At 41.1% G+C, this 24825-nt stretch overlaps 1 protein-coding gene across 3 annotated transcripts in view; it reads right to left on the reverse strand.

The window, feature by feature from the left end:
- Nucleotides 1-24825, reverse strand: part of LOC136884650 (cilia- and flagella-associated protein 298) — a 611731-nt gene that overhangs the window by 573403 nt on the left and 13503 nt on the right. For 2 of the 3 annotated variants that reach the window (XM_068229986.1, XM_068229985.1), the window contains exons 4-5: nt 24172-24342; nt 21418-21633 (exon numbers count right to left, since the gene is read on the reverse strand). In XM_068229986.1, the coding sequence (XP_068086087.1) occupies nt 21418-21633; nt 24172-24342 (387 nt within the window). Of the gene's footprint in view, nt 1-16393; nt 19285-21417; nt 21634-24171; nt 24343-24825 lie in introns of those variants that run through there. The other variant, XM_068229987.1, reaches the window with a different exon arrangement.

Genomic DNA, 24825 nt, shown 5'->3' on the forward strand with positions numbered 1-24825 from the left:
GAACTAAATAAACACACATCACCGTCGAGACACACCGCAGGAAATAGAGGAAGATTGGACACACGCTGCGACGCAGTGCCAGACAAGCATTGGACTGGAACCCACAAAGCACAAGACGAACAGGCAGACCGAAGAACACCTGGAGGAGGAGCGTAGAGGAGGGAAGACCTAGTCTGAGATCAAACCCACGGTGCAAAGTAGATTCCGATGGCTGAAGTTCTCCACATAGGAGTCACGGGGCCAAAGTCAAAATAAGCCAAGAAGAAAGAACACAGCATAGAGTTTATTCATTCACTCGACATGTACTCCAGAAACAAGTACGTTAATGACAGTGGCGTATCCTGGAATCTCCACTGAGGCATGCAACTAGTAACCATGCAGTTAACACAATGTATTAAGTAAATTTCAATTCTACTCACCCTAATTAAGTTACATGTACGTGAACTCGAGCCAAACAGTTTTACTGTAAGTTCCTGGATTGAACGTGCGTACACAATTCTTGTTTTCTATTTTTAAATTTACGAGAGTCCGCCTCTGTGGTGTAGTGGTTAGTGTGATTAGCTGCCATCCCCGGAGGTCCGGGTTCGATTCCCGGCTCTGCCACGAAATTTGAAAAGTGGTACGAGGGCTGGAACGGGGTTCACTCAGCCTCGGGAGGTCAACTGGAAGTGGTTTTCCGTGGTTTCCCACTTCTCCAGGCAAATGCCGGGATGGTACCTAACTTCAGGCCACGGCCGCTTCCTTCCCTCTTCCTTGTCTATCCCTTCCAATATTCCCATCCCCCGCAAGCCCCCTGTTCAGCATAGCAGATGAGGCCGCCTGGGCGAGGTACTGGTCATCCTCCCCAGTTTTGTCGTTGACGCAGAGTCTGAAGCTCCAGGACACTGCCCTTGAGGCGATACAAGTGGGATCCCTCGCTGAGTCCGAAAAGCCGAGGGAAAAGCTAACCCTGAAGGGTAAGCAGATTAAGAAGAAGGAGAAGAAGAATATTTTTTTTGCTACGGGCTTTACGTCGCACCGACACAGATAGGTCTTATGGCGACGATGGGATAGGAAAGGCCTAGGAGTTGGAAGGAAGCGGCCATGGACTTAATTAAGGTACAGCCCCAGCATTTGCCTGGTGTGAAAATGGGAAACCACGGAAAACCATCTTCAGGGCTGCCGATAGTGGGATTCGAACCTACTATCTCCCGGATGCAAGCTCACAGCCGCGCGCCTCTACACGCACGGCCAACTCGCCCGGTAAAGAAGAAATATACGAGGGAAGGTAGAGGTCTCCCGGCTTGAACTATTTGAATCTTTTCATCAAGCGAACGGCCAGTAAACTGATTTACAATTATATCCGTTTTAGACTCATCCATCGTTAATACCACAATAAGCGCAAAATATAATAATGAAAGACCGAAAACGACGAATAGCACAGGAACAGCACACACAGAATGAACTCACTAATCAGCAAAACACACAATGAATTAACTCACTAATTAGCCACAACTGAAGCACTGGAGGAAAGTCACCTCAGTGGCATTGGTCGGTTTCGTCACGTTGGGTTCTCGCTGGGGGATAATCTGTGGGTCCCGTTCGCTGTAAACATACCGACTTTCTCCAAGTTGCTAACAGATGGCAGAGGGTAGCACGGGTATGGGGTGACAAATTCTGAACAAGTTTCAATTGCAGCGACATCGTTCGGACGGTTTCAGAACTACGTCTGCCACCGAATGCAATTTTAAGATTGAATGCCTTGCATCCTTAACTCCGCCATGCTGTCTCTTTCTTCCTAGAGAGGAGTAGACGGCGAGACTACACCAGCACCACACGTAGTCAAGCAACGGAACTAGTACAGTTGCGCGGACCTTTTGAACTTCTGAGAGATGAAATGTTAATATTTGACTTAAAACAACCTAAAATCGTACATCAGACAGTTCTTTGTGTCATCATAACGCATGCAGTGAATGCCTTGCATTCAAGGAGAATACGCCCCTGGTTAATGAATGGTCAAAGGAGGCAAACATCTTACAGCCGTAATATCTGTATCTAAATACAACCGGCAGGTTTCCTGATATAGCCTTATCCTGGTTTAATGTTCAACTGTAACATTCTGTTTACATGTATTTACGTGTTTTACTTTTACTATAATTGTATATTGTAAATACCATACGATAATAAGTGCTTGAAGTGATCCACCCGCTGCGGCTTTGTATTTCCTACCTGACATTCAATTCTTCCTGGTTTCTTCCCTACTAAGATCACTTTAGCCTTGGAAATGCTAATGTTTATACCATAAGAGCTGCATCTCTTTCCAAGCTCCAAAGACAGTAGATTGCAGACTTTTATACTACAGTCTGCCATTTAAGTCATTGGCATTGGCCAAGCTGCTTACTACACTTCCAGCCATTTGATACATTTCGGTTAAAAGAGCCAGGCAAACTAGGAGTAAAAAAGTACGAACGATTACAAACTTGTCTAACCCCTGTAAACACGACTGTTCTATTGTTAACATAAATTGTCCGTAATAACCTGGTACTAACCCCATAACCCCTAAGTACGGATAACATATTTTTCGTTGGTTCTCTGTCATATGCCTTTTCTAGATCCATGATCATAAGCATAACCGTCTGTTCCTCCCGTGGTATTTTTCAATTCCTTCGCACATACTGAAAATCTGGAGTAGGAAAGGGGCCGACTGAAGCATTGACTTTTACGAAAGTAACTTCTAGGCCCTAATATACACGGCACGCTGCATGACTACTGGACAAAAGGTCTCAGCCCGGAACAATATCTTCCGAAACTTTGCTCGACCAAGTGGGGGCTCACATCTAATGCCTGTTGCTCACGGTAAAATTTTCTGTCAAATTTATTGTACAATAATTTTATTTTATAAAATTTCTGTTGCTCGTGGTCAAATTCAAGTTTTATAAAACCTTTTATAAAACTTTTCGTAAAATAGGACATGTTCTATTCCGTAAAATTAATTTTATGAAACGAACCAATCAGCGAAGCTGACATCACGATGATGCTGGCGCTACGTCGTGAGAAGATTGTGAAGCTCGATTGTAAACAAACACTTCTTTCTAAAATGGCAGGATCCGGGTGGACTAAGGAAGCTGTTAGTGTTTTACTGGACGAATACCAGAAATATCCTTGTTTGTACAAGTTAAAACGCCACTTGACCACAATAGAAATGCAAGAATAGGGGCAGAAAACACAATTACCGAATTCTTATATGAATGCTGGTCTTCTAACCTCAACTAATTTTCGACCAAGGACAGCAATCCTCTACCTTGTTCTCTTCTTTTGATCCAACCCGAGTCCAGCATTTCCTGGCATTTCTTTTCTTCCTTTTTACCACTGTACAACATATAATTGCAGCTAAAGCAGCAAGTTTTGCTTTGTTTGTTGGAGCCATACTCTCAAACACACTGTAAGTTGAACAGCTGATTCTTGGTTTAAAAGTTTATCGAAAGATGGCAGCACATGCACATCCTAGTTCAATAGTGAGTTCATAGACGGCCATCCTGATGCTTCAACGGATTTTATCAAATAATTTTACCGAGAGCAACACAACTTGTTTTCACCAAATTTTTATAAAATTAATTGTACAACAAATTTTACGAAACATTTTACCGTGAGTAATAGGCTTAAACAGTATTGAGGACATCCGCTTTGACTCTCAGTTTTACTGCGGCAGAATATGCAAGCCCTGTGTGGTTCAATTGGGCTAGTACAGAGTGGGTGGATGTAGCTTTGAATGAAACCTGCAGAGTAGTTACAAGATACCTGAAAGCAACCCCTACTGAGAAACTTTACTGCCTACCTGGGATCGCTCCCACTGATATTCGGAGGAAAGTATCGGCAAGATATGAGAGGACAAAAGTGGAGAATAGCAGCAGTCACCGCTATTTGGACTTCGACCGCTTCTTAAAAGATTAAATCAAGAGCGAGCTTCCTCAATGTCTTTACCACTTTTAACAAATCTCCAGCAACAACACGCGAAGTAGAAGTGGATGGTACCTGATGAATCTCCACCTCCTGGACATCAGCTAAGTTGGGATACTTGGAGGTCGCTTAATCGTTTGAGGGGTGGTACTGGAAGATCTAGGGACAGCCTCAAGAAGTGAAGGTATTAAGGAAAACAGCCAGAACTTTGTGATTGTGGGGAAATAAAAACTGCCCTACATATGTATAACAGTCAAATATGCCCCGTCCAATGTACACTTCCAGACCTCGTACAAGCGGCCAAAGAGGGAATTGCTATCGCTGATTATTGGATGGACTCAGTGTGACCGCCCGAAATATATATCTGTACAGTGCCATGTATGTTTATGTATATTTGTATTGCATCTACGCTCTGACATGAAATAATAACAATGCACCTCTCTATAAGCTCAAAGGATAAGCATTGACGTATGTGTGTAGCGTAGTTTTAGCTGAGTTCTTTTTGTTTGAGTGCATCCGCTTTAGCATCATCTGGGAACCAACCGGTGGAAACTGGACTCTCTTGTACTGAAGTGCGTATTGATCTGAGAACTGCCCCTCAAGCGAGGTCACTGCGTTACTTCTGTCAGGTGGTGGAGACGAGGGACAGGATTTTTAAAACAAAGTAGTTAATAAGCTCAATGGTGCCTCCTTAAAGCTGCTTCCCCTGGCCCCTTTCTAATTTTATTGGGATGGCACTTACGAGGATTTGGCCCAGTTGTACGACCGGATGCTTTTCTTGCCGCCAATCCAATATAGGTCTCCATTTTCTACCCCAAAATCCACGGTATCCCCTGCCTGTCGTAAAAGGCGTCTAAAAGGGGGACCAGGGGCTTTAAATCAGGGTTGGCGAATACGGTTTCCCTAGCTAAGTCTGGCATTGCTTCATCTTCTTGTCAGGCTCCTCACTTTCATATTTCCTGTCCGTCCCTCTTGGTCAACTCTTGTACTTTTCCGACCCCGACGGTGTGAGGTCTGCGAGCGTATCATTCCTTTCCAAACCCTTTGTGGCCCAATCAGAGACGTTTCAATATACTAAAATATCGATATTTCATTCGATATCGAAACTTAATCGATACAACACCAAAACAAAATATCGATATTTCTCGATATCAAATGCTATTTATTTTAAATACAAGGATTGGAAATGATATTGAATTGAGTAAAATTTCGAATATTTTTTCCTATTTGTTTTACGACGTACACAGATAGATCCTATGGCGACCTTGGGATAGGAAAGGCCTAAGAGTTGGAAGGAAGCGGCCGTGGCCTTAATTAAGGTACAGTCCTAGCATTTGACTGGTGTGACAACAGGAACCCACTGAAAACCACCCTCACGGCTGCCGACAGTGAGGTTCGAACCCATATCTCCCGAATTGCTCCCTAATGCAAGCTCACAGCTGCACGGCCAACTCGTTCGGTAAATTTGGGATCATGACAGTGCCAAGAGAAATAAAATATTTAAGAGAATCAAATATAAGAATGTCTACCTCTGTGGTGTAATGGTCGGTGTGATTAGCTGCCATCCCCGGAGGTCCGGGTTCGATTCCCACCTCAGCCATCCTCGAAGTGGTTTTCCGTGGTTTCCCACTTCTCCTCCAGTCAAATGCCGGGATGGTACCTACCTTAAGGCCACGGCCGCTTCCTTCCCTCTTCCTTGTCTATCCCTCCCAATCTTCCCATCCCCAAGCAAGGCCCCTGTTCAGCATAGTACGTGAGGCCACCTGGGCGAGGCACTGGTCCTCCTCTCCAGTTTTACCCCCGACCCAAAGTCTCACGCTCCAGGACACTGCCTTTGAGGCGATAGAGGTGGGATATCTCGCTGAGTTCGAGGGAAAATAACAACCCGGGAGGGTAAGCGGATTAAGAAAAAAGAATTTAACGATTAAAATATTGTGTGTAAAATCATGATCGAAAATTTGTTGTATTTCCACTGAACTTGGCATGTTTAGAAAATTGTTTACACACTGTGACACTTCCACTATTTTTGTCAAGTACCTACATCGACACTGTAGTAATCGAAGGAGCCGTTTTCACTATCGAAAATAACTTTCACGAGAAAACACCAACCCAAAAACATATATGCGATGTAAAATTCAGATTTACCCACAAAGTAAAAATGTCTGCAACATGCAACGGGCCAAGAACAACTAAACTCACGCAAGATACACATAGAACACAGATATCTGAATGGATAAATAATAATATGAGGACAAATTCCATGTTATTGATCACTACCTTTTTTCCTTCCGCTCACCCCCACCCCCCCAAACACACACCATATAAGGGTGTGAACTGTATCAGAGATGTGTAATTGGCCGAGTTCTACGGCCGGGTGCCCTTCCTGACGATAACCCAGTATGTATATGTGTCTGTCTGTTGTTAGAGTGGTGTGTTGGCCCTACTGTATTGGAACAAACAGAGACATCCAGTCCCTGAGAGAGAAAAATTAACCAGATCTCGACCCGACCGAGAATCGAGCGCCGGGCCCTCTGAACTGAAGGCCTCAATACTGACCATTCATCTCTAAAGCGGACCGTACACGGCCAATAATACTGATCAGAACTACGAAGTCCATAATACTGATCAGAACTACGAAGTCCATAATACTGACATTACCATCAGTACTGTAGAAACCTTACATGATCACTCCTCTAATTATTTTTTTCTTTTTCTACCGCTTTTCCCACACCTGTGGGGTCGCGGGTGCGAACTGTGTCACACATATGTAGATTTGGCCCTGTTTTACGGCCGGATGCCCTTCCTGACGCCAACCCTATATGGAGGGATGTAATCACTATTGCGTGATTCTGTGGTGGTTGGTAGTGTAGACTTTAATGATCATATTACTGTCAATATTTTGGTCAGGACTTGTGCACGTGTTGATTATTGCGGTATTCCAACAAAATGGATCGTAAGAGACGGACATGAGTAATTATCATATTAGCACTTTGCACGAAACGCAATGTTAAATATAAACGATGGGTTAATGATGGCTTAAAAAATGAGAATATTCTCATATGAAGTTGTTGAGGAAAATACAATATACCGTCGCAGAATATTGTCACAAGTTCCTCCGAATGAGTGAGGGTACCTTTGAGAAATAAACTGAATGGCAGAGCCTTTTCTACACACACGTAGACTGTTTATCGGTGTCAGAGAGATTTCTTTTTTTTTAATAGTTGCTTTACGTCGCGCCGACACAGATAGGTCTTATAGCGACGATGGGATAGGAAAGGCGTAGCAGTTGGAAGGGAGCGGCCGTGGCCCCAGCATTTGCCTGGTGTGAAAATGGGAAACCACGGAAAACCATCTTCAGGGCTGATGACAGTGGGATTCGAACCTACTTACTCCCGGATGCAAGCTCACAGCTGCGTGCCGCTGACCGCAAGGCTAACTCACTCGGTGTCAGAGAGATTCAATCAATCAATCAATCAATCAATCAATCAGTCAATACTGATCTGCATTTAGGACAGTCGCCTATGTGGCAGATATCTATCTGTTGTTTTCCTAGCTTTTTCGTAAGTGATTTCAAAGAAATTGGAAATTTAAGTTATATTCCTGTACCTGTTGGTACACCTCTACGCCGCACTTTTGAATTTTTCGCCTTAAAGTACTCCCCTACAGCAGAAACTCTGAACTTTGAAAATTGAATTATCTCAACAGTTTCTCAAAAGATGTCACTGTGTTAATTTCGAACTGCTTTTGTTTACTAATTATCAAGACGTGTGGACATTCTCTGATAGACGTCTCTACAAAAACTATGACCATGCACCCTGGTGCGAAGTGGTAGAACTTTATTTGAAGAAATTTTGTATTCATAAGTTCGTTCCTTACTAAATTTCGTTCTTTCATTTGTGAGTTGGCAATGTAAATCTTTTCTTTCCGCCAGTTTTGAAGTTAGCCAATCAATAATTTCTGTCATTAATTTTCAGCCAATTGTGTCTTTCTTCTCCAATTTTGATGTGTAACTGTAAGCTACCCAATAAACGACTGTGGGTGTGTCTTAATTATTCATGCAAGGTCTCGAATCTTCCCCGAGAGTATAAAAACTGCTGATTTTCCTGCCTCTCGGCCACTTCAACAACATCTAGCTTAGTGTATGGAAATACAGCAGGGGGCGGGTAGCGCCTCTTCCTTCGGGCAGCAGCTCTTCAACAAAGGTAATGGCCGTTTAACATCTTTATTTCTTGCTAGCTCAGCAGTTTAACCCTCGGGGAAGGTCCGAAACCTTTTCAATGTAACCTACCTGTCTAAAAATGTAACTTTGTGCCGGCTTATGTAAAATTTTCTTATTACTTTAACTGTAAATCGGGGATAGAGAGTGCTTTACCCTCTCTAGCTCCCCTTCATTTTTGATTTGAGGTGACTACGTTTTTATAACCGATTTTCTTCTCTTCCTTAATGTGTTAATATACGAGTCACCTCCCTAGCTTGGGAATAGCCCCTGTGGCATCGGTCTAGTGGCTCTTAGGTTTTAAAAAGTGTATTTAGGAGTGCTAATCCACGCCTCCTTTCCTTTTTGCATTTAGGGCCATTTAAATTAAACTATTATTTCTCTTTTAAGGCCCTGTAGGCTGGGTGCGAGATATCCCTGTTTAATTCTTGTAAGGTGTGCCTCGATGGCAAGTGATTGTAAAGTATAGTATTGCCTTTAATAGGCTTGAAAGATTGAGAGCGGGTCAGCTCTTTCTGGTGTTTTGAAGGGTGGCTCTAGGAGGCTTGACATTACTAGATGGGAGCAAGTGCTCCATGTAATTAGGGGTTTTCTGCCCTTTGGTAATCTGTGGTTGTGAGCTGAGAGCTCAGGAATTATAAAACTTGGGGCTTGAAGCCCAGATCTTGTAATGATCCCCTAAAACTTGTGCTTTCGTGCTCTAGTTTATAAATTATACCTTGTACCTGATTTTTGGCTTGTTGTTGATTTGTTACTTGTTGAATTTTGAAAGTCTATATGTAAATTGTTAAGTTCTGAAAATATAACCTTTATGGAAACTTTAATTCATCTTTCGGACTTGTAGTTAGACCCATTCCAGCCCGCACCTTCTTTCACCTCTGCATTCCACGGGTAACCCCGTAACAATTCCAATCCCTAACTCCCCTTCCTATAAACGAATATTTGCCCCAGTTTGTCCTCTTGAATTCAAACTTTATCTTCATATTGTGATCTTGTGCTGACATTGAGGTATATTGCAACTGGAATAAAATTTGAAGATTTAAAGATTTCTGCTATAATGTCACCAGTTTCCATTAGTACGGCAGTTGTAAAAACATGTGACGTATTATGTTACGTTCTGCAAGAGTGCGTAAAGTTAATGCATTAACTATAAAAACGCATTACTAATAAACAAAACTTGTTTATTATAAAGAACAGGAGTTATATAACATCGGGGCTATGTTTCATTAAATAATCTAGTCCATTTATTCTCCGGTAGCCTTAAATGAAGTAATGAAATGACGTATGGCTTTTAGTGCCGGGAGTGTCCGAGGACATGTTCGGCTCGCCAGGTGCAGGTCTTTCGATTCGACTCCCGTAGGCGACCTGCGCTTCGTGATGAGGATGAAATGATGATGAAGACGACACATACAGCCAGCCCCCGTGCCGGCGAAATTAACCAATGATGGTTAAAATTCCCGACCCTGCCGGGAATCGAACCCGGGACCCCTGTGACCAAAGGCAAGCACGCTAACCATTTAGCCATGGAGGAAAAGTGTGAACACATTTCCGTTTATGGGAGTGTTGAACACAACAGGAGCATCTGCTTCATTCAAGAACTAGAGCGCACAAAACACTCACGTTAATGGCTCGTATACTGTATATCATCTGCCCCAATCCTTGAGGGTTTTGACTCAACTTTTTTTAAAAAATTAATTACGGTCATTTGAACGCAAGCTTTTTTTTCACGTCTTCATGGGTTGCATTTGCTTTCAACTTCGAGTATACAGCCATCAGTTTATCGAGCGCCCTGTTCCGTTTATGTTTATTACCTGTCTTGGCCCGGCTAGAAATCCGTCCCACTGTTCATACGCTACGCCATCTTCATAAAATCCTCCATTCTTCATAGCCATTTTACCTTACGTCATATATCAAATACCTATCTTTTTATCTCAGACTTAACACCAGATCTACTGATAATTCCATCCTCGCTTTACCTACCCATAGATCTGCCATCTATGATAAATCATTCACGGTAATTGCCTGTCGGGAGTGGAACCTACTTCCCGAAAGTATCGGAGGGTTAAGCGCTATTCGCACTTTCAAGGAAGCTCTGTGGAGATATTTTATCCACCAGTAAGGTTCATCTTTAAACTTGATGCTGCTACTTACAACCATTCTATTGTCATGGATGTTCTGGTAGAAGATTAGTCTAAAATTCTTACCCGATCTGTTTTTCAAATGTTATTAAATTTTATGTACTACCTCTTTTTACATGTAGGATATTAGTTTTAAGAATTTATCCTTTTATTTATTTACATATTTTACGCCCACACTGGAGCACTTAAATCAATACATTTGAGTTAATTTCTTCTCCCAGAACTTTCTCATCCTCTCCGACCTGGAAGCCCTTTGTGTGTCCGATATAGTATACTGTTTCCGTTCAACTGTTTTTAGTTTGAGACTTATGCTTTTGTTCTTCAAAATCCTCTTCTCTTTTTTGTCTATGATTTGTTGCCGAGTTATACCCAATTCTTCCAAATCATCCTGCACTTCTTTGAACCAATTATTATTGATTTTAGTTTTCAAAAAATAATCAAATAGTTGTTTCAATATCCTGGTGTTTGGTAACCTTGATATGTGACAGAAAAAGGAAATTCTTCTTTTACGCATTGTAGATATTATTGATTCACATTTACGATAGACAATGTTGTTAGGCAACAATCTCCACTGTCCATCAACTTGGTGTTTTTTTTTTTTATTAATAACTGTTCTAAGAATTCTTCTATCAGTTTACTATAATTTGTCTGTTGTAGATTTTACATTTAATTTGAATAAAGTTTCACTAGCGTACGTTGCCTCTGGTTTAATTACGGAATTACCGAGCTCGATAGCTGCAGTCGCTTAAGTGCGCCCAGTATCCAGTAATCGGGAGATAGTGGGTTCGAACCCCACTGTCGGCAGCCCTGAAGATGGTTTTCCGTGGTTTCCCATTTTCACACCAGGCAAATGCTGGGGCTGTACTTTAATTAAGGCCACGGCCGCTTCCTTCCAATTCCTAGGCCTTTCCTCTCCCATCGTCGCCATAAGACATATCTGTGTCAGTGTGACGTAAACCAAATGGCAAAAAGAAAAAAAAACCTAAGGAATTATAGTGTTTATCGAAAGAGATTTATCCTTTTATTATACCTAATTTATTTCATCTTCATTTAATCTTATCACTCATCATTCTGACATTACTATTAATTTAATTAGTATTAAATCTATTATTGTAAAGTGACACAATGTAATATATGTACATTTTTTGCTAGTTGTTTTACGTCGCACCGACACAGATAGGTCTTACGGCGACGATGGAACAGGAATGGGCTAGGAATGGGAAGGAAGCAGCCGTGGCCTTAATTAAGGTACAGCCCCAGCATTTGCCTGGTGTGAAAATGGGAAACCATGGAAAACCATCTTCAGGGCTGCCGACAGTGGGGTTCGAACCCACTATCTCCCGAATACTGGATACTGGCCGCACTTAAGCGACTGCAGCTATCGAGCTCGGTATATGTACATTTCAGTGCCTGGTTCGATGGAAGAGAAGGCCTTAATCTTGCCAGGTAAAATAAAACATTACTAAACTAAACTAAACCGTTGCCCCCAGAGGAGTGCGACAGGTTTCGTCAGCCGGCACAATTCCTATCCTCGCCGCTAGATGGGAGCTTTATTCCTGATCTAATCAAACGAATGGGAACAGGCTGTGGATTTTCATTTTCTCTACAGAATACCAACGGTGAAATGTAGGAGATTAAAGAAGAACCCGTAGAAACTCATTACATCATGTGATATAGAGGACAGTCGTTGTTATAAATGGACTAGAGAACAGACTGGAATGTCAGAACTGTGCGTGTTACAAGACAAGAGTGGCGTACTCGAGACCCATTTGAGCGGCGTCGTATTGTCGGAATGCACGAAGTGTGATGGTCGCCTCGTCGTAAAGCAAATGATATGCATGGGCTGAGAAGTTCAGAGGATAGCGCTGGTAGGTTGGTGATGTGTGTGGTCGTCCTCTCCATCTCAGTACAAAAGCGGGAGTACAGCACTTCAAAAGACCTTCACTAATTTCGCGTATAAATACACTATGTATCAGCATCTGATATGAACAATTTAATTACAAAATGCGAATATGTTATTTTATCTCAGTCTGCAGAAGATTTGCTGAATGGTATGGGAACAGTCTTGGAGAAGAAGTTCGTTCGTAATCTGTTTACCCTCCAGGGTCGAATTTTCCCTCGGACTCAGCGAGGGATCCCACCTCTACCGCCTCAAGGGCAGTGCCCTGGAGATTCAGACTCTTGGTCGGGGTATACAACTGGGGAGAATGACCAGTACCTCGCCCAGGCGACTTCACCTGCTATGCTGAACAGGGGCCTTGTGAAGGGATGGGAAGATTGGATGGGACAGGCAAGGAATAGGGAAGGAAGCGGCCGTGGCCTTAAGTTAGGTACCATCCCGGCATTTGCCTGGAGGAGAAGTGGGAAACCACGTAAAACCACTTCCAGGAAGGCTGAGGTGGGAATCGAACCCACCTCTACTCAGTTGACCTCCCGAGGCTGAGTGGATCCCGTTTCAGCCCTCGTACCACTTTTCAAATTTCGTGGCAGAGCCGGGAATCGAACCCTGGACCTCCGGGGGTGGCAGCTAATCACGCCACACAGAGGCGGACTTGGAGAAGAAGTACAAGATGAAAATAAATGAATACAAAACAAAAGCAACGGAGTGCAGTCGAAGGAAGTCAAGAGACGCAGGAAATATTAGATTAGGAAATGAGGTATTAAAGATAGTAGACAAATACTGTTACTTGGGTAGCTGAGTAAGTAAGTACCTACGTACAGGAGCGTAGCCAAGGGGAGTTAGAACCCACGCCCCCATGGAAATTTTACGAAAACAAAAACAAACAAAAAACAGAAACTGACAATAAACAATAAACATTCAGATACATAATTCTAGAACCAAGAGATTTGTTCTATCTATTTTCTAAGAAGCCTCGAAAGTTAGATTTTAGATTGTAATATGAACATACCATGTGGTGTAAAACTGTTGACCTTGATCGTATAGTTCTTGTCTGTATTTTAATGCAAGATTTTGTAGCGTACTGCAGACTGAATATCAGCATGCGCTAATTAATAACTTGTATCAGTGTCCTTATAATGACATGCCTAGCACACACACACAAGCACATTCACTTTGTTCTATCGGGGGTGGTGGTGATTATTGTTTTAGGAGGAAGTACAACTAGGCAACAATCCTCTACATAATACTAATCAGAGAGAAAAAATGGAAGGGGATCGACACTTCGAAAAATGAAGGTATCGGCCAAAGTAAGACAAGGGCCACGAAGGGCGTGAAAATGAAAGACGCAAATCTAATAGCGTCGGGGTCGGAAAAGAACAAGAGTTGGCCTTTCAGGGCCGTAGTGCCATGGGGTTAGGTTATAATAATAATAATAATAATAATAATAATAATAATAATAATAATAATAATAATAATAATAATAATAATATCTAATTGGAGGAAAAATTCTTACAACTAACATCTTATATGTAAAAAGAAAAATAGGTATTGCATAACAATTAATAACACTTAATAGATTAAGGATCTTAAATTAACTTCTACCAGGGCACCGATGACAGTAGAATGGTTATGAGTAGCAGCATCAAGTTTACATAAGATGCTTATGGATGCATGAAATGTCTCCAAGGAGCTTCTTTGAAAGTGCACATAGCACTCATCCCTGTGATACTCTGAGGAAGGAGGTCCCACTCACGGCAGTCAAGTACTGTAACTCGAGGGAGTTGGCCGAGCGGTTCGGGGCACGCAGCTGTGAGCTTGAATTCAGAAGATCGTGAGTGCAAACCCTACTGTCGGCAGCCCTGAAGATGATTTTTCGTAGTTTCCCATTTCACACCAGGCTGTACCTTAATTAAGGCTACAGCAGTTTCCTTCTCTCTCCCAGTACTTTCCTATCCCACTGTCGCCGTTAGACCTATCTGTGTAAAAATGGGAAACCACGGAAAATCATTTCAGGGATATCGACAGTGGGGTTTGAAGCCACTATCTCACGAATATAACCACCCTCTACCAACACTAATCAGAGGGAAAATATTGAAGGGGCCCAACACTTGGAACAATGAAGATACCGGCCAAAGAAAGACAAGGGCCACGAAGGCCGTAATAATAATAATAATAATAATAATAATAATAATAATAATAATAATAATAATAATAATAATAATAATAATAATAATAATAATAATATCGTTTGAGAAAACAGAAGTAATGACTAACATCAAAAGAGGCTCCACCAAAACTCCATACAAAATACGGGGACATCACCCGAGTAGACAAATTCAAATACCTGGGTGAGATCATCATGAAAAATGGACTGGACAAAGAAGCACTTCAGGAGCGAGTACGCAAACTGGAAATAGCCTACCAAACATCCCGCACAATCTACAACAAAAAATGTCTTTCCCAAAACACCAAGATACGTCACTATGAAACAGTTCTGAAGCCAGTAGTTCTATATGCAGCCGAAACCTTGTCTCTAAATGCCAACAAAGGACTCCTTGAAGAACTGGAGAAAAAAGAACGCAAAATTGTGAGAGGAATCTTGGGATCAAAGTACAGAAATGGAATCCATCGAAAGAGATCCAACGAGGAAGTCTACAGCAAAATACAGAAAATTACCGACACAATCAGGAAAAGACGGGCACGATTTTAAGGTCATCTGAAAAGAATGGACGGAAGAAAAGTTAACTAAAGAAATATATCATTTTTTTATTCAAACCCCAAAACCACAATTCCCTGGTTTAGAAATACCAAAGAAGACCTGCAAATGCTACATATCTCAGCTGAAGACGCGCTTAACAGAGATCTCTTCTGCAAGAAAATTTGACGAATGGGCTAAACCGAGACGAGCAACCGAAGAGAAGACACGGTGCCCCTTGGACAGAGGACGTAAGCAGGCCCACTCACAAAGAATGAGTGAAATTTGGGCTCTGAAGAAGGCCAAGTTCAGTGTCAAATGCACCAAGACTTAACATGGTCCTTGATGGCCCCAGCGAATTATATAATAATAATAATAATAATAATAATAATAATAATAATAATAATAATAATAATAATAATAATAATAATAATAATAATAATGGCTTTACGTCCCACTACGGTTTTCGGAGACGCCGACGTGCCGGAATTTAGCCCCACAGAAGATTTTTTACGTACCGGTATCAGATGTATGCATAAGTCTTTTCCGGTTTCACTAAGAGATGGCGCCAGCGAACAGTACGCAGCGCATGAATTTGACGCATACGTCAGTTTGTTCGTCTGACATTAACCTACCAACACACACAAGTTGAGTCCGCAAAACACTAGCTTCTGTGTTGTATTGTTCAGTGATCATGTCGACGTTTGCGCCTGAAAAAGAACATTTGCGACACGCATTGCTTTTCTTATTTAATCAAAAGGAAAAGGCTGTGGAAAGTCATCGTTTGCTGGTAGAAACATATAGTGAACATGCTCCATCGATTAGAACATGTTAGACATGGTTTCGACTATTTACACGTGGTGATATCAATGTGCTTTGTGTCTGGTGGGACCGGAGCGGTATTATGAACTCCTGAAGTCCGACGAAACCGCTATTGCCAACAAATGATTAATTTAAATCAGACATTGATCGAAAGACGACCGGAATGGGCCAGAAGACATGGCAAAGTGATTTTGTTACACGACCCGTGCCGTCTCACACAGCAAAACCAGTGAAAGACACTTTGAAATAGCTTGGATGAGACATCCTTCCGCACCCGCCGTACTGCCCCGACCTGGCGCCATCTATCACCTCTTCGCATCAATGGGGCACGCGCTCGCAGAGCAGCACTTCAGCAATTTCGAGAAAGTTGGAAAATGGCTCGACGAATGGTTTGCCGCAAAAGACAAGCAGTTTTTCTGGCATGGTATTCATAACTTACCTGAAAGATGGGGGAAGTGTGTAGAAACCGATGGCCAGTATTTTGAATAAACAAAAAAATGAATTTCCCTTCAAAATTACGTGTTTTCTTTACGACAAAAAACACTATTGTTTACAAAGGAGCATACACTTATTGGTAGTGCTACGATTTTTGGGGGCAATTTTAATTAGGAAGAAAGGAAGGAAAAAGGTGTTAAAATAAAACAAAAAAGGAGGACATAAGGTGTCACTTCTCCTATTTTATATAATCGAAATATATTTACTCAAAACTGTACGTCTTGATAGGTGACATAAATCATACATCACAGGAAGGAAACAACATGAACCTCAACACATTAAGCATCTGTAAGTTTTCAACAGTTAGTTTGTTTCTATTTGGAGATAAAACATGTTTTGTACATGCTAAAACTTGAGCTGTTTTCAAGTTCCTGGTGTGAATAAATGGAGTATTTACACTATTTTCTAGTACACATTCACCGAGCAAAAAACTGTCTTTGGCAGAAATTTTCACCAGTCCTTTGCAATTCTGTTGAAAATAAGTATTAAAGATTTTAAAAATAACCTTAAATTCACATTGGTTAATATCAGTGAATAGATCAAGTTTCCCCCCCCCCCACTATTTGCTTAACGTCGACACCAACACAGATATGTCTTATGGCGACGATGGGATAGGAAAGGCCTAGGAAGTGGCCGTGGCCTTAATTAAGGTACAGCCCCGGCATTTGCCTGGTGTGAAAATGGAAAACCACGGAAAACCATCTTCAGGGCTGCCGATAGTGGGGCTCAAACCCACTATCTCTCGATTACTGCATACTGGCCGCACTTAAGCGATTGCAGCTATCCTATGAAACATGTGAAACTGTTTGTTAAACCATCCATCTTACTTACTGCCCTACAGAGGTGAGTTACTTCACCTCCTGTCATCTACAGCAACTTAAAACATGAGTGGTAAAACAGACTTATTTCCCTAGAAACAATGTAAGAACTTTACACCTACTACAGTGAAAGTGGAAAAGTGATCTTTCTGCACTGTGAGTGGTTCAATACATTGAGTTTTTCTGTTCCATGAACAATTAAATGTTGAAAGAACAAGTAGAACTTAAAATCCAAATACAGTAAAATTATAAATCTTAAATATAACTCTGTTTTAATGTAGACATCAATTTATAGATCCTTAAACATATTCAATGATAAAATTGAAAATGAAAATTTAAGAACAGTATTAACACGCGAGAGGTCGCGCGAAGGCAAATTGCTCACGCTTCATATTTCAATGAGCTGCTATTTTCCTCTGGCGGTGAATGGTCTGATAAAAATATAAATATGTACCCTGTGTAACTGCCTGTCAACTAGTACTAACATAATTACCCAGTAACAATATTTTCTCAATGTAAAAAAAATTAATGAATTTTGTCGCAAAATCTGGTAAAGTTACGAGAGTTTTTAAAGAGCGTGAGAGGTCGCGCGTGAGCAAATTGCCGCAATGTTTCCATTTGTACATTTCAATGAATGATTTGGTCACAATTCAAGATAAAACTACAGCACCACACTTCACTGAAAGCCACCATAAACCTCATGAAATTTACTTACGAAACTTTCTTGGAAATGCAGTCACGTAAGAATGCACTACGCGAGGGGTCGCATGAAGGCAATATGCCGCGGCAGATGCGAGAGTGAAAGAAAACTTAAACTACTGCGGAACGCAGCAGGCAATTCACTGACCATAATCAACGTCAGGTGAGAGAGAGGGAGGGGAGGGATGAAACGAGAGCCCTAAGCCCTACAGCAGCTAGCAACGAAATTATTAACAAATATTTAAAAGTGCGGCAAATTGCTGCGGGTGCAACCTCTCGCGTGTTAAGCTTTTGCAATTCTTCACAAGGCAAGGAAAATTGGGGAAGAAAAACAGAAAGTCATGATGTTTGCAGATGACTTGTTAATCTGGAGGTAAAGGAAGTGGATATCCAGGAACAGGTAGATGCATGGGAAGATGAGATGGTAAATATGGAACGAAATTTAATGCCAAGAAGAGCGAGATCGTGATCACAGCTAGAAAGAAGGAGAGACCTATAAGAGGGATAAGGCGAACCTGGGAAGGATCAGTGAGGAAAAACAGAAGAAATGATAAGGAAATAATCAAGCATGGAAGACAAGCAGGAGCGTTCCTGAAAAGAGTCAGAAGACTGGTTTGGAGCAAGGATGTCCCTCGAAGTGAAATACAGGACATACTATGTACCTATTCTGAGGTAAGAGAGGAAACTTAAAGGGTCCACCTTTACAATACAAATAAATGTTATAATGGTTAAGTTACAACATATTTAGTTGGAACTAGTTTCAATGCTATTTAGTGTCATCTTCAGCAAAAATGTGAGAAATAAGCACAGGTGCATACATGCAAACATATACATTACACAAAATGTTACAGCATTATGATTAAATAAGAGTTAAAAAGAGACATAAAATAGTGAATTACAAGTTCAGAACTTGTCAGTCATCAAAACAGTCCATGAAGGGTGAATCAAAATTGTACGAACACGAGTTAAGACTCAACAAACCCAATCCCCCAAAAAACATACAACACACCAAAACTGTGTGAACTTGGCAGTTAAAGATTCAAATTTTTGCAGACACTCTTTCATGAAATGTCGCCTACCACGAACGTAGTACAAACATGAGTTACGACTCAACAAACACAATCCTCTCAAAAATGCACGTATCATTTTAAAACTTAGGTTCGAGATGAATTTGGCAGTTAAAGATTCAAATTTGTAGTCACTTTTCATTAAATGTCACTTGGGACAAGTGTGGTACAAACATGAGTTAGGACTCAACAAACACAATCTTTTAAAAATGCATATAATATTTCAAAACCCAAGTACGAGATGAACTTGGTAGTTAAAAAATTCAAATTTGTAGTCATTTTTCATCAAATGTTACATGTTAAGGGTGCAGTAAACTTTTCTTTGAGCTTTCGACAAAAATACAATCTTCAATTTGCGTAAAATGTTCCTCTGAGAGCTTTGAAGTTGACTGTGCTATTGTCTGTGGTCTATTGTGTTTATGTTGCAACGTAACATGTGAGGTGGAGACCAAGTTTCTGAGCCAAGGTTCCTATGATGTTCGCAGTTCAATGCGGGACCTGCGGTGTAAAAAGGAGATGTTTATAAAAGCTGGAATAGTAAAGAAAAAGAGAGCTTGGGCTGAGGTATGCGGTAGAAACTTCGGTAATGAGGCAGAGAGCCGTGACTAGGATACAGGCAAGTGAAATGAAATTTCTGAGGAAGAGGATAGGAGTTACAAAATGGATAAGATGAGAAGTGAGAAAGTTAGGGATACAGAAAAAGAAGAGCCACTACAGAACAAGACAGAGGCATCTAGACTTAGATAGTATGGACACTTGAACAGAATGACAGAGGGAAGAATACCCAGGAGGATGCACGAAATGGAGATAACAGGAAAATGACCAAGAAAGAGGTGGATAAAAGGAGTGGAAGACTGTGTAGTATACAGAGAAGAGGAGAGGACTGGGCAAGAGTGATGAGGGAGAAGTGGTGGGAAGACAACAGGAGATGGAGGGGCGTATGTTCCAAGCAGACCTGGCCAACAGCTGGAAACTGCATATAAAGATGATGATGATGATCATCATCATCATCATACAACATTGGACTACTACCCCCATCTGATGAGTTTACTTACTGCCTAATGTGTATCGACAGATTTAGCTTTAGCAGTAACTGCTTATTTTTGAAACACACACTTATAGTCGACCAAACAAAGATTTAATAAATTCACAATATACATAGCCCTTACTCTTCAATGAAATAGTATAATATCAGTTGATATCTGGCGTGCTCTGCTACGCCTCAATAAATAAAAGGTGCTTTTCAATTAATTCTACTTTATGCAATTTTTTATTAACATTTTTCTTCATTATTTTGGGTTATTTATATATTTCTTATTCCATTTACTTATAATTTCACTTACAAAACAAATAATTACGGTAAATATGTTATATTTTATAAATTCCTATGTCTATTAATTTGATCAAACTATTTCTATATGCTTACATAAATAGCAATTTATTTGCATGATGCATGATGTTCATTGCAACGCGAATAGATACTTGACATTCGTTTCTCCATCTGATGCAAAAATGAACAGATTACTCGACAATGAGTTGCCTAGTTACATGAACCTCCTAGCAAGAAAGGTACATCATAAAACACGGTGGCGTGTTCCCATCCTCCTATATACATAATTTCTTACTGGACTATCGTGATATAGAGTAAGTCGCTGTCGTCTAGCGACAATCTGTCCATCAAGATCGATCCAAATCTTGCTGCGGCTTTGTAATTAAATGAAATAGTAAAATAAATATATTTCCGTTAACTTTTCAAGAAATGCAAGATTTTTCCTGTACAATTAAGACAATTTGGAAGATTTTGGTACAAACCGCACCCTTTAACTCCCTCTGGTTTAAGAGCATGAGTTTTACTGCACCCATAAGACGATCAAAAGGGCACAATATAGATTCTTTGAAAACAATTGTGCATCAAATAGAGTAACAATTAAATGTTGCCATTTCATCACCTGATGATTGCAATGTGGAATACAACTTATAAAAATTGTGATTGGTAACAGTATTCATGATTTCATAACTATTATAAATGTTGGTTTTGATTGGGCAGGGATTCTTCACAGATCAGTGACAAATCTTACATCTTCAATAAAACTTTACTAGAGTGCTGGTTGTAACAAACCGTTTCAAACAGCTGGATTAATTTGCATGCAACTGTACAATACAATTCACATTTCACTACTGATATTCTTGGCACGATTATATCACATACTGTCTTTTCACACCTACCTACAGTCTTAGAAACACTTTTAAACGCTTTCTTTATAATGGGACGGTGAGTTTTGTCTAATTTTTCTCTTTCATTAATTTTAGAACATTGCATGCAATCTCTAGTACACTTTAACTGAATCAATATATGGATGTTCATCTTTCTATGAATAATTAAATATTGAATGAACAACAAATACAGCTCAAAACAGGAACACAATAACAGACTCTCAGAATGATTGGGCAGAGATTTTTCACAACACAATAATAGAGCTTTAGTAGTGTGTTGTAATATACAGTGTCAATCAGCTAACAGGTTGTTCTCTGAGCTGCCACTAACAAAATCAGTTCACTCACAGAAGAGTTAAGCTACTTCAACAAACTCTCTAATGAGGAAGTATAAGATGACGAAGACTGGAGTCCTACCTTGAGCTCTTCCTGACGGCGATGGGCGTGCAGCATCAACTGCTTACGCTCCTCCTCGGACATTACAGCCTCCCTCCCAGGTGGACCTTCCTTTTGTTTCTGGAGCTTCACAATCACCTTGGTTTTCTCGTTCTTGCCCAGGTAGTCAATTAGTTTCTTGTTTATCTCCATCTGCTTGCCACAGAACCACAGCTGAGCCTCTGCTATCTCAATGACCTAAGGAGGAGAAATCATTAACTAAAGACAGAGTATTATCTTCAAAAGAAAAATGTACCTAATCTATACATATAAAATCCCTAATTCTGTCTGTCATTCACAGCGATATTGAGAAAACAAGAAAGCTTTAACAGTTGAAATTGGTACCAGTTATAGATTGTTATGTCCGCCTCTGTGGTGTAGTGGTTAGCATGATTGGCTGCCACCCCCAGAGGCCCGGGTTCGATTCCCGGCTCTGCCACGGAATTTGGAATGTGGTACAAGGGCTGGAACGGGATCCACTCAGCCTCGAGAGGTCAATTCAGTAGAGGTGGGTTTGATTCCCACCTCAGCCATCCTTGAAGTGGTTTCCCTTGGTTACCCACTTCTCCTCCAGGCAAATGCCAGGATGATACTTAACTTAAGGCCACGGCCGATTCCTTGCCTGTCCCTTCCAATCTCTCCATCCCTCTATAAGGCCCCTGTTCAGCATAGCAGGTGAGGCCTCCTAGTCAAGGTACTGGTCCTCCTCCTCAGTTTTATCCCCCAACCAAAACGTCTCACGTTCCAGGACACTGCCCTTGGGGCGGTATAGGTGGGATGCCTCGCTCAGTCCAAAAGAAAAACCGACCCTGGAGGGTATATCTTCTTTGCAAAAAAAATATAATGAACCTCTTACGACCAAAACTTTCAAACTTTGTTTTAAGGAAAATACGTTTCTATCAGCGAAGTCGTTGTCACATATTCGCCGTGATGAAATGAAATGGCATATGGCTTTTAGTGCCGGGAGTGTCCGAGGACAAGTTCCGCTTGCCAGGTGCAGGTCTTTTGATTTGACACCCATAGGCGACCTGCGCATCGTGATGAGGATGAAAATAATGATGATGAAGATGACACATACACACAGCCCCGTGCCAGCGGAATTAACCAATGATGGTCGAAATTCACGACCCTACCGGGAATCGAACCCGGGACCCCCTGTGACCAAAGGCCAGCACGCTAATCATTTAGCCATGGAGACGGACTTTGCCGTGATGATGTAGGTACACAGCTATACCTTTCAGCATGATGTCGAACTGCGTACATCCTGGCTTCTGTATGTTATATATATTCTACACATATATTTGAGAGACTTAAACTGGTACCAGTTATGGGTTACAAGAACAAAATGACGGCCATCATACCTGAACTGTTTGGTGAAATATACTACCATTCAGTGAAATGAATAATTTTTTTCCATTCTGGGGTTTATCTCTCGATAAGCAAAGATAGAACAGCCCAACTGGCGGCCATGGTCGTTAAAGCATCAAATCTAAATGGTTCAGACACCGTGAGGTTAGCTGGTTCGAGTCCTGTTCGTTGAAAATATTTTTAACATCAGAATGATGGCTGGGAGGGTGGGGGAGGAAGTGTTAGAGAATTTCTAATCACTAGTACGCGCGCCAGAAGCCTGGATTAAATACCAAACCTCTCCACAGTACTGATATGGAGTGAGGGCATATGACACTGTTGGACAGTAGTATGTAGCTTTCTCTTGAGTGCGCAGATCCATAGACATCAAAGTACAACTCTGAGCTACAACTGCACTCAATATGGTTTGTAAGGAAATCTCATACTACAATACCTGATTTAATTTAAAACATAATAAAGAAAACTTTAAAAAGTTATTTAAAACATTTTTTTCAGTGGTTTTGGTTTGTTTCTTAATTTCTATGATGTCTTCTTCTTTTTCTAACTGAAGTTCTCTTCTCGTTGACACGGTTATGATTAAATGTTTCGTCCTACATTTAATATTCAAAACTTTCTTCTTATGAATAGACTGCTCCTGTTTTTAATGTTGTTATTCTAAAAGGGACTCTTTTAGTTGGCAGGGGAAACTCTTCTCTACCGCACTTCTTGTTCATCATCATCTTGAACCAGCTCCAGTTTCCCGGATGCGGTGAATGAGCACTCTCCGTTTACTTCTGTCCGTGTAGAAGTTTTCTTCCATAACCTGCTGCAGATCCAGACCTCGCCCAGTTAAATCTTTTCCAATTTGATCGATAAATCTCTTCCTTGGCCGACCTCTCGATCCTCTGCTTTTGAGTTCCTTCTCAAACCACGCACTAGCTGTTCTTTGGTGGGTCCATTCTTTTGGGATGACCAAACCATTTCAGCCTGGCTTCAACATAGATCTCGCTAAGGGATATTTCCACTTGTCGTTTCTTATTTTGTCCCTCCTCGTTTTCCGAACTTTGATATTGATGTTATTTTATATGCCAATATGATGTTACATTTGTTAAGGAGTCAAAAAATAAAAAATAAAAATAAAGCCTCACACAATTAAGTGGACGCACCGCCAAACTCAACTAGAGGAACCGTGTCCGCCAACTCACGCTGGTCCCCCTGCTTTAGTAGCCTTTTATGTTAGGCAGGGGTTACCATGGATGCATTCTACTGCCACCACCCACAGGGGGTGTTTTCTTATGTACAAACTGTGGTGCTTTCGACACAAATAAAGAAACACAAAAGACATACACGTGAAATTGTTTCAAGAGTGCAATAAGAGGAAACCCGTACCTCAGTGGAAGCTTGAGTGCCAGAGAGGTCCTCAACATTTTCAAACTCATGGCGGAGAACATCGTAAGGAGGTAGTCCCATTGGGTACACGATCATCACAGTTCCTTTCAGAACATCTAAAGCGTTAGCAATCATCTTCTCTGTGACACAGATGCCAGCATCGACTTGCTTCTGCAAAAAAAAAGAAAACAATATCCATTCTCCAGTGGGAAATTCAACAGAAACTACACATATATGTATACATAGTGGACGCCGTTTATTGTAATTACGGATAATGTTATCAACCGTATTATATAATCACGTTTATGAAGTCCCATACGGACTAATACTAAAACATTGAAAATCTTCCGTTTATTGCTATGCTATTTGCTTTACGTCGCACCGACACAGATATGTCTTATGGCGATCAGGGGATGGGAAAGACCTAGGAATTAGAAGGAATCGGCCGTGGCCTTAATTTAGGTACAGCCCCGGCATTTGCCTGGTGTGAAAATGGGAAACCACAGAAAACCATCTTCAGGGCTGCCAACAGTGGGGCTCGAACCCACTATCTCTCGATTACTGGATACTGGCCGCACTTAAGCAACTGCAGCTATCGAGCTCGGTCCGTTTATTGTGATCATGAATTCGGTTTATGTTATCATATATGTTTTC

This window comes from Anabrus simplex, chromosome 13 (assembly GCF_040414725.1).
Source record: "Anabrus simplex isolate iqAnaSimp1 chromosome 13, ASM4041472v1, whole genome shotgun sequence".
NCBI classification, from domain to species: domain Eukaryota; kingdom Metazoa; phylum Arthropoda; class Insecta; order Orthoptera; family Tettigoniidae; genus Anabrus; species Anabrus simplex.